The sequence below is a fragment of the Adiantum capillus-veneris genome, chromosome 7 (genome assembly GCF_014529385.1).
Source record: "Adiantum capillus-veneris isolate H3 chromosome 7, ASM1452938v2, whole genome shotgun sequence".
Taxonomy (NCBI): Eukaryota; Viridiplantae; Streptophyta; class Polypodiopsida; order Polypodiales; family Pteridaceae; genus Adiantum; species Adiantum capillus-veneris.
In genome coordinates this window covers 87,385,164-87,395,341 of record NC_140937.1, presented here as the reverse complement: position 1 = coordinate 87,395,341, position 10,178 = coordinate 87,385,164, and the positions used below count along the sequence as shown (strand labels likewise).

The 10,178-nt window shown below is 43.3% G+C and overlaps 1 protein-coding gene across 1 annotated transcript; it reads right to left on the bottom strand.

Annotated features, from left to right (window-relative positions):
* Positions 1–7,825: 7,825 nt before the first annotated feature.
* LOC147454179 (uncharacterized) lies at positions 7,826–9,968 on the bottom strand. The gene is made up of 7 exons (XM_086517288.1): positions 9,555–9,968; positions 9,384–9,470; positions 9,114–9,285; positions 8,771–8,995; positions 8,636–8,673; positions 8,313–8,595; positions 7,826–8,190 (listed from the first exon to the last, which is right to left on the bottom strand). Exons 1-7 carry the CDS (start codon positions 9,966–9,968, stop codon positions 7,826–7,828), a joined length of 1,584 nt encoding a protein of 527 aa, XP_086373414.1.
* Between the last annotated feature and the right edge of the window lie 210 nt (positions 9,969–10,178).

Below are 10,178 nucleotides of genomic sequence, written 5' to 3'. Positions count from 1 at the left end.
TTCTCTTCTCATCAGTCTGTCCCTCCTCTTCCTCCTGTCCCTTCTCAACTGATCTTACAAAATTTGTTTGTTGATGTCCCTCAACAATCATTGTTATCTTTAAATATCGTTATCTAAAAGGGTGTCTTCTACATCCATGCTCTGAGGATGTGAAAGAGAAAGCAGATGCTTGATGAGAATGGCACGGTATCGGTGCAAATACAATAGTGTATACTTTTCCAATGCACTCTACAAAAGAAAAATGAAAACAAAAAGGAACTGAGATATATTTCTATTGCAACAATCACCATGCTATAGTATTGCTTTGCAAAATGCCTAACGTTGGCATAAATGGTTGTAGTGCAAAGAAGCTCTGTAGTATGTACTCAGCATGAAGGAGACACCTTCATCCACATGAGTTGGCATACATATGTCTAGGAACTATGACTTCTTTAATTTCTGACTTGTACAGGTTTAACTTCCGCATAGCTTGCCATATGTGAGCAACAATCTTTTTATGTAATTGCAAGCAGACAAGTTTGGTATGAAACCAACACAATCAGTGTCTGCATACCTTATTCCATAACAATCCAAATTCTAATTCCTAATACTCACGGCCTTCATTTTGGTCATGTTCCTTGAATTGAGTTTAGAATCCAAGCAACTAGCTTGTCAAGCTCAATGCAAACCATGCTTTAGTGGTGGTTGCTCTCATATGGAAAAATTATGGTTATGACTTGCAGCATTGGACAATGGGCAAGCCACTTCTCGAATGTGCCCTGAGGGGTATTATTCATTCTAAGAAAGACACACATTTGAGGATCCATGATATATATTTATGGCTGACTTTGTGCAGGTAGCTGGCTCTTGATCAAACTACAAGATAGTTACTAGAAGCTATTCTCTAATCTAAATACTGAGAATGAAAGCTAGTTGAAACTATTCAAAGCATCTTACTTTAGGCATATATAGACAATTGAATTTGTAATTTGAGCATCTGGATCTTCCATATATTGCAAGTTTCCTTGAACCATCTGATACTCCTATTAATCCTTCCTTCATAGATGATAAAATGTCATTCTTGCTGACATCAATTTTATGTGTGACAGTGTTGTAGCTCTTAATATTCTCTCCTAAAGCATTTGCTACTTATTTTTCTCTTTCAGTTTCTTCATCTCCTCTGCAGTTCAATTTTCATGCTCAGCTCTGGCCCTGGTATTCACATCATGGGTGACCTCCACAATCTTCACCTCTGATTGATGGAGGAATAAGCAAAAATTCCTTCATTTTCTTGTCTATACATTAGTTGGGTTGAAGCAATTTATCATATCCCCATCTTACTCTTTTCAAGGTTTCGTTATCCTTGTCAAAAATGGTTACAATGTGTGCATGTGTTGCAACAGTAGTTATATCATTAAAGTATTCAAGCAAAAAATGTTTTCCTACCTCTTGAAGTGCCAACAATGCAACTACTTTCCACCTCATTGTGCTAAAACATGCCTCTTCACATATTGACCTAACTAGCCTCTGAAATGGAAGCTTTCCAGTACAAGAAGCTCAATGCATTTTTGAGCCTTCATAATTTCCTTAAACATTAACTTGATGTGTCTTTGTAGCCTCTTCACCCTTGGATATTTCAAAACCTTCAAGGTCTTTGCAAGCCTCTTCTTCTTATTAGCAGACCTTCCCCCTGCTTTACGCAACCAAACCTGGACCTTTGCTTGCCTTCAAGGCAGTGGCCTTTGTTCTTTCCATTTCCCTCTAAGACTATAGCCTCTCTCTCTCTCTCTCTCTCTCTTTCTCTCTCTCTCTCTCTCTCTCTCTCTCTCTCTCTCTCTCTCTCTCTCTCTCTCTCTCTCTCTCTCTCTCTCTCTCTCTCTCTCTTTCTCTCTCTCTCTCTCAAGAAGTGGCAGTATGGCAAGCGGGTGTTTTTTTGAGTCTCTTTAAGTTTTCCTTGCGCACCATTTGGACAATTGTCTTTTTCTAGACTATAGTCTCTCTATCTCTCCCTAATCGAGTCTCTCTCTCTCTCTCTCTCTCTCTCTCTCTCTCTCTCTCTCTCTCTCTCTCTCTCTCTCTCTCTCTCTCTCTCTCTCTCTCTCTTTCAAGAAGTGGCAGTATGGCAAGCGGGTGGTTTTTTGAGTCTCTTTAAGTTTTTCTTGCGCACCATTTGGACAATTGTCTTTTTCCAGACTATAGTCTCTCTATCTCTCCCTAATCAAGTCTCTCTCTCTCTGTGTGTGTGTGTATATATATATATATATATATTAGGAAGTAGCACTATGGCGCGTGAGTGGATTTTATGCGATTGATAGAGTTTTTCCCACGCACCATAGTGCTACTTCCTATGACAATCGAGATTTCTCTCTCTTTCTCCCTTCCTCCCTCCACCTCTCTCTCTCTCTCTCTCTCTCTCTCTCTCTCTCTCTCTCTCTCTCTCTCTCTCTCTCTCTCTTACACAACGTATCCCTTTGTATCGACTTCCTAGAATCGCATATAAAGCAAGCCAAAAGGTTCAAAAGACACGCAAGAGAAAAATACTAAGTTCGGGGTGGATGTTTGACATCCTAAAATGGTTTGGAAGACGGGATGCATGTCACTTGGTCAAGGACGTGTGGATCCACTCCCAAGTTAATGTGGTCTTCTTACAACGCCAATGTATCACGGATTTGGAGGAATCCAGAGATTCTCGCTTCACCCATTACACCACACACGTTGCCCCAAACTACAAATATCTCTTCTTCTCTGAATGGGTAACCGAACGCATCCCTACATCCTTGAGCCTATCCCATTGAGTGCGATCTGCACCATTGCATCCATTCATCTTAGCTCCCATTCTCTACGCTGCAAGATAGGACATTGGGGCACTGGTGAGGAGTCTCATCGACTTTGCACCTTATGCTCTCATCAAGTGCGAGAGAGTGAGTACCACACATTACTTGAGTGCTCATCTTTTGACCACATTAGATCCTCTTTTCCCCATATGTTCATCCATGAGCTCTCCCTACAAACCTTCCTCTCCCAACCGCGATAATCATTAAATAATTATTTACAAAACACATGTGTGTGTAATGTTAGACATTCTATGGGTGAGGAGTTTGCAGCAGTGAGCAATGATTATGGGAGAAGGACATCGGTATGTTTTGTGTGAATTAAAAAGAAAATGGAAGAGGGAGAAGGAGCTCATTAAGGATTTCATTGGGGAGTAAACAGGGATTCGCTATGGGTGGTGTAAGAGAATAAGGGAGGGTGGGTCATGGACAAAGTCGGCAAGCGGGAAAAAGTACATTGTAGTTGCAATTGACTATCTTACCAGGTGGGTCAAATCCAAATCTATGAAGGAGGTAAATGCTCATGTGGTAGCTCAGTTTGTTTTTAAGAGCATCTGTTGTCATTTGGAGTGCCATGGGTGCTCTTTCGGATAGAGGATAGGGATTTAGGAGTAAACTTATGAAGGCTTTAGTGGAGAAGCTGGGTATTCGACACCTGTTTTCTTCACCTTATCATCCTCAATGCAATGGTTTGGTAGAAAGTGCAAATGCCCAAATCATAAAGATGCTGACAAAGTATGTTTACAAACAGGACGCAGAGTGGAAAGTGAATCTCAAAAAAAAATTGCTGGCGTAGAGGACGTCTTACAAGGTGGCGACCAATTTTACACCTTTTGAATTGGTTTACGGTAAGGAGGCGGAGTTGTCGGCGCATATGCAATTGGGTGCTTTGTCATGCATGCCTGATGGGTTTTTTTATGCCAAGGTTGCTCCATGATTATCTATATAGGATGGAAGGTCCAAAGGTGTGAAATGCTCATTTTTTGCTCGAGGATGTAGAGTTTGAGATGTTGAGTCGAGTGGTCCAGACGACTTGTCAAACGGAACCCCGGTGTGAAAGATATCAAAGTTCTAGTTTAGAAGCCTTTGTAGATCCCCGACAGGCAAGGCGGATGGGGCCAAATGGTCAGAGTTGATGTTAGCATATAGTGCTCAAATTGTGGAGGATGTCGGTCTTCTCGGATCACCATTCAGGGCTTTAAGTGCAAGTTATGGCCATTTGAAAATTTGTCGGGGACCAGTTTTGACATGGTTTGACCATCCCTTTAGGCACACCATCTGGAGGTTTCTTATCCTTGCCAAGGTTCTACTGCAAGATTCTATTTAGCCCTTGTTGTCATGCATTAGAGACAGTAATGTAAGCTCACAGTAATGTTGCCTCTTTTCAATGGTGGAAGTTCGAATGTGAATTTCAAATGAGGCCAATGTGCAACCTATGGGGGTTTCAAAAAATATTACAGATCACCGTATTACTGATGCAGATGTACATGATGTACTTGATGAGGAAAGGACTGAGAATGAGCAGGCTAGAGGTATGCCAAAATGGCTGGTACATACTTTGCGTGATAGTAAATTGGTAGCACCTTTGTCTAGTCGTACTCGTTCAGGTTCTCGCCATACATCTTATGCATCATACTTTGCTTGTGTCTAGCTTATGTGATGTTGAAGAACCTCTCTCTTTTGATGAAGCACAAAATTCAAAAAAATGGATGACTGTCATGCAATCAAAATATGATGCACTTATAGAAAATGACACATGGACTTTATGGAATTTTCCTCGTGCATGCAAAAAAGCCATTGATACGAAGTGGGTTTACAAGTTGAAACGCAAGCTGGATGGTGAGATTGATCACTATAAGGCTTGACTTGTTGCAAAGAGTTATGCACAACAAAAAGGCATAGATTATGAAGAGACTTTTTCTCCCACTTGTCGTATGACTACTGTGAGTTTTCTATTTGCTTTGGCAGCACATTTTGGTTGGGATGTACATCAGCGAGACATTGTTACTCATGGTTTGTGAGATCCTAGCCATTGGTTTCATGGAAATGATCCAATCATCTAGCATATGTTCTCAGGTTGAAGACCTATGCATGCACTGTAAGTTCCTATGCGGACAATGGTGCCATGGATATATGGAAACATATCCATGTAATGATTGTGGTGTAGGGATTTCAGTACGCCAATATCATGGTTGGGAGTTCCTTTGTGGATGTCCCTATGTTTTGTCTAAACTTAACGAAAATGGAAGAGGGAGAAGGATTTGATTAAGTGTAATAGGACTAGTCTTTGAAGTTCTTAAAGTCGAAAAGAATGTAGCTGGGCATATCTTTCCTTAGCACGATTTGAAAGATTGTTGAATAGTCTATTAAATAGAGCTTATACGAATGAGTTGAGATATTAAGAGAGAACATATATTCTTTTTTTTAAATAATACACTAAAGACGGATTTGATAAAGATTAATGAATAACAGATAGTCTGTCTATGAACATTAAAATTGAGATTTTTATTAATATCAATGTTTTATATTTATGTGTTTTAGCTTAAAATGCATGGATAGGCTTAAAATAAGTTGTAAAAGTAGTGGAGACCCAAAAATAGAGGTTTTATGAGTCGCGACGTAAAAGTTTTGTTTTTAGCCAAACAGAGATGTTTTTCGCAATTCTGTTCTCGTTGCCTTGTAGACCAAACCTATTCCCGTCGTTTTGAGTACCTAGATTGCTCTGTTCTGAGTTTGTTTGTAAAAGTTATGATGAAAACAAACAGAAGGTAGTAGCAGTGTAGTGTACACAGGGACAGACAGACATACAACATCATACAGTTCTCCCTGCTATCAACCAAGAAGTGGATTGTTCCTTCACGGTAGAGTATGGCAATTGAGATTATGAAGGTATATAATTATGTTTTTTTAATTTGATTATCATGTTGAATTGGTTGCACGAGTATGTTCTTTTGGCTATTTTGTAGGCGATGCAGAAATCAATGTGTGAAACAGGATCTGTGCAAAGTGTCATGATAGAAATCTAACCTTTACAGATCGCTTAGCGATCACGTTCTTATATTATTCTCGCAGGTATACTTGGTATGAAAATCGTGCAAGCTTTTCGAGGAAAAGAAGAATAAAAGCATGATGAGTGGTGCGTTTGGGGATCATTCACCGATCTCTTCTTCTGCGAGTGCGAGTGCGAGTGCGAGTGAGAGTGAGAGTGAGAGTGAGAGTGCGTGTGCGAGTGCAAGTGAGACGCTGCATGCAAGCGAACTGAAGCTCGGGGGTGGTCGGGAGGTTCGAGCTCCGTACAACGGAGTGTGCCCATATATTTTGCTCCTCTATTGTATCAAAACTCTACAAAGATTCATCAATACAAATATCTCTTTCTCTATCTTTTGCTATCGATCTCTATTATTCGATTCTCGTGACATTAAGGATGTCATTGGGGAGTAATTAGGGATTGGTTATGGGTCGTGTAATAAATTAAAGGCAGCTCATGGACAAACCAAGTATACATGAACAACGCAGTGGGTGAAGTCGATCAATGAACCTAAGATGTTTGTAGTAAAAAACCCCTCCTACTAAATTCATTTGATACATTAACATGATTGCATAGTGCACCCCCTGAGGTACGTACACAAGGTACCTCCATTATACAATTTTTATAGTGTGATACTTAGTAGAGAAGGTGGCCAATAAACTGAACATACTCCTCCTTCTTTTAAGCTTTAGAAAAACCCCCAAAAAAGAATCTCATTTTCTAAGTGCAAACTATGATTGCATTAGGTATAGTGCACTCTTCACAGTTACGGTTGAGTGTGTATGCCTCAGACGCCTTATGGCTGATTTGGGTGCTTGACACGACACTGCCAACACTATCTACAGTGACAAACAGAGCACATTGGCAATTGCGAGGAACCCAGTTTTTCATGCTCACACAAAGCACATTGAGGTGCATTACTACTATGTCAGGGAGAGGCTATCAGTAGGAGAGATCAGCTTGGTTTATGTGCCAACACAGGACAACCTTGCAGATCTTTTCACAAAGGAATTCTCTTGTGAGAAGTTCGAAGCTTTCCGCAAAGCTTTGGGCTTACTCCCCTTTGTGGATTGATCATGTCCTAAGGCCATGGCACTCCCTTTACTCTATGTACCATCTCTCGTTCACCGAATCACTCTCGAGGGGGGTGGGTTTGTTACCATATACATGCGGTAGTGATGTCTGTGAACACACTTAGGACCGCCGGGCATTGTTTTCCTCACTTGGAGGTTTTTTCCCCGTGCATTGCATATACGCCCATCATTCTAGGGCTATCTATCTTTTCATTGCACACTAAGTAATACACTCTCTATTGTGTCCTTGAGCTTCCTAAGGCTTTGTCTTCTCCAAGCTATGTGTGTTTTCTTGCAATGCTATGTCCAACAATAAAACCCCTCCTACTGAATTCATTTGATACATTAACATGATTGCATAGTACACCCTCTGAGGTATATACACAAGGTACCCCCAATATACAATTTTTTTAGTGAGATACTCAGTAGTGAAGGGGGCCAATAAACTGAACATATTCCTCCTGATTTCAAGCTTTACAACCCCCCCCCCCCCCCCCGGAAAAAAAAAAAAAAAAAACTCATTTTCTAAGTGCAAACTATGATTGCATTAGGTACACTATGTTGAGGACAATAAAATATTGAGCGTAGATTTGGCTATGAATTAAGAAAGTTATGGATGATGCATAGAGCTTATTCAAACAGAAAAGGTAATCATTAAATAATTATTTACAACACACATGTGTGTGTAATGTTAGACATTCTATGGGTGACGAGTTTGCCGCAGTGAGCAATGATTATGGGAGAAGGACATCGGTATGTTTTATGTAAATTAAAAAGAAAATGGAAGAGGGAGAAGGAGCTGATTAAGGACTTCATTGGGGAGTAAACCGGGATTGGCTATGGGTGGTGTAAGAGAATAAGGTTGGCTCATGGACACACCAAGTATACGTGAACAAAGGAGCGGGTAAAGTCGATCAATGAACATTTTTCCTAGAGCACATCTTTAGAAGGTCCATGAGAAGAGGTATAGTTGTGGCACCCAATGTGGCCATGGAGACATGAGCCCCATAGTTGGTTCCAAATGTTGGGATGTCAAGGTGATCATCAAGCCACTTGTATGTGGCAATGTATGTGTGGTCTCCCATGATGCGGTAGAGCATTCGCACCGGTGAGAGAAGGATCTGGTACGTAGATGGCAGCCAGTGTGTAAGACCCATGGCATCTAGAAAGGGGTCGAGGAACCACTCGCTATGCACGGAAGCCACCACGCCATCCACAACTATGGTGCCACTCATAGTGAGGGGGTTGTAGAGGCCTTGGCTCCTCGTCACGGATATCTCTGCAAAAGAAGAAGGGCAGCAAGAAAGTGAGTGTGTTTTGCAATGAGGAAAGTGTCATTCGATGTGGAGGTAAGTCCACCACAAGTGTTGTAATATTGAAATGGCATTTGCACGCACTCACCTTTCACCAAGCAAGGGCTGAGAGGTTCTTGTTGCTCCTTAGCGGCCCACACAATGTCCCCGATCTTGATATCTTGTGAGCGCTTATACAATGCGTCGATGTGGTTGATGCTAACATTGTTGGCGGTGGCAGTGGCACTGGGTAGAAAGTGCATGGGAGTGAGGCGAAGAGTCCTAGTAGCTGCGGCGACGTCTGACGTAGACTTAGCGACCACGGGCTCCACAGTGATCTCGAGGAACGTGGCCATAGCAGTGACATCCTTGTGGCCAAATGCATATACAGGCTGGTATCCTTGTGGCATCCTTGTGGCCAAATGCATATACAGGCTGGTATGTGAGACGGTTGTCCTCGCCCCAAACAGCTATCTACATATCATGCAGACAGGCAGGGTCAGCTTTTATAGCACCGACGTGGCAAATTCCGATGCCCGCACGCCAGCTACCGTATAATTAGTGGACATGGATATAACTCGTCCCCAACATCGAGCTGGGACATGTGCTTGAGAGGACCGTGACGAGTTTGGACGGTTGCATCGCCTGGGAAGCAGTTGGCGATGCATCCGCCGGCAGCCCCTAGCTCCGCACTCACCCCCACAACACCGATGATGCAGAAGGGTGCCAAAGGACCCAAGGCCAAGCACTCGGCGGTACCCAAGATTCCAGTGACGGCACCGGTGATGGCGCCTGTATAATCATATGGACATAACGTAGAAAATTAGGGTTGAATCAGCAACCAGTCGATCAGCAGTATACGTAGTATTGAATGGCATATCATCAAGGATACTAGTAGCTACAAGCTTGCCTTCTGCAGCGCCGCTCTGACAATCGTCTGCAAGCATTCTTCTTCGAGTGTTCATCCCTAGCAGCCTGCGCTTGGAGCCGCCGTTGTTGAAGGAGTTGTAGAGGTTGTTGACGTCGTCTCCGGTGACGTAAACCCCGCAGCCGGAAGAGCCAGCGTTGCTTGGGCAAACCACCTGCACCAATTCAATCATTAGGGGCGAGTACAAGGAGCGATCATTTAATTAACTTATAATATAATTCTAGCAGATGAGCCGCCAGCTGCTGTACTCACAGCGCTTTTGCGCCCGTAGTTGTCGGTGAAGACAAACTCCGTCCCTGATGCGTCGCTAGCCGCGAGGCAGCCCCCGGTTGCTTGGACCTGTACAGTGCATGGCCCGTTAGTTTTCTGGTTCTCGCATCAAAATGAGAAGACAGATCACAACATAGCAAGAACAAGAATTACCTGCATGGTGAGATCCTCGGAGCCGCCCCAGTCGCTGGAGACGCTGGCGGTGAGGGTGAGGCTGCCGGTGTCCACGATGTAGTGGCAAGCGGCGTTGGTGTCGTCGGCGGACATGGCTCCCCATAGCAAGGCGGGCGTGTTGCTGGCCAAGAGCGATGCGGCGATCTGGTTGCCTACGGTGCCGATGAAGGTGTTGGGGGTGGCGGACGAAGAGGCCGCCGATGGCATAGTGGCGGAGATGGTGAGCTGCACCTCAGCGCCGACGACGCCATAAGTAAGAGCAGCCGCAGCTGCAACGACGTAAAGCAACAGCGGAAGTAATAGTACTGATGCTCTTACGCTGCAGCAGCTGGCCCTTATGGTAGGGCTTTTACGGCGACGGCGCATGCCAGAAGCTGAGTTTCCATAGCTCATGGCCAATATAGGCTACGCTCTAGGCGTGGACGAGCTGATGGTCGGAAGTATGGACGCAGCAGCAAGCTAGTTGTATGTTGGACGGGGAGAGACTCACACACCCATGAAGTGCATGCAAACACTACCTAGATTAACATAATGTCAATCGAGGACACAAATGACACGATAGGCACACGGAGGAAATCTCTTAAGCTTGTCAGGCTGAGACCA

Bases quoted from the DNA above. Each gene is read 5' to 3' on its own strand.
- LOC147454179 (XM_086517288.1), bottom strand. From the start codon at position 9,968: ATGAGCTATGGAAACTCAGCTTCTGGCATGCGCCGTCGCCGTAAAAGC. The intron at 8,996-9,113 runs GCAAGCTTGTAG...ATGATTATACAG, and splicing joins TCAGAGCGGCGCTGCAGAAG to GCGCCATCACCGGTGCCGTC. The intron at 8,674-8,770 runs GTCCACTAATTA...ATATGTAGATAG, and splicing joins TGGGGACGAGTTATATCCAT to CTGTTTGGGGCGAGGACAAC.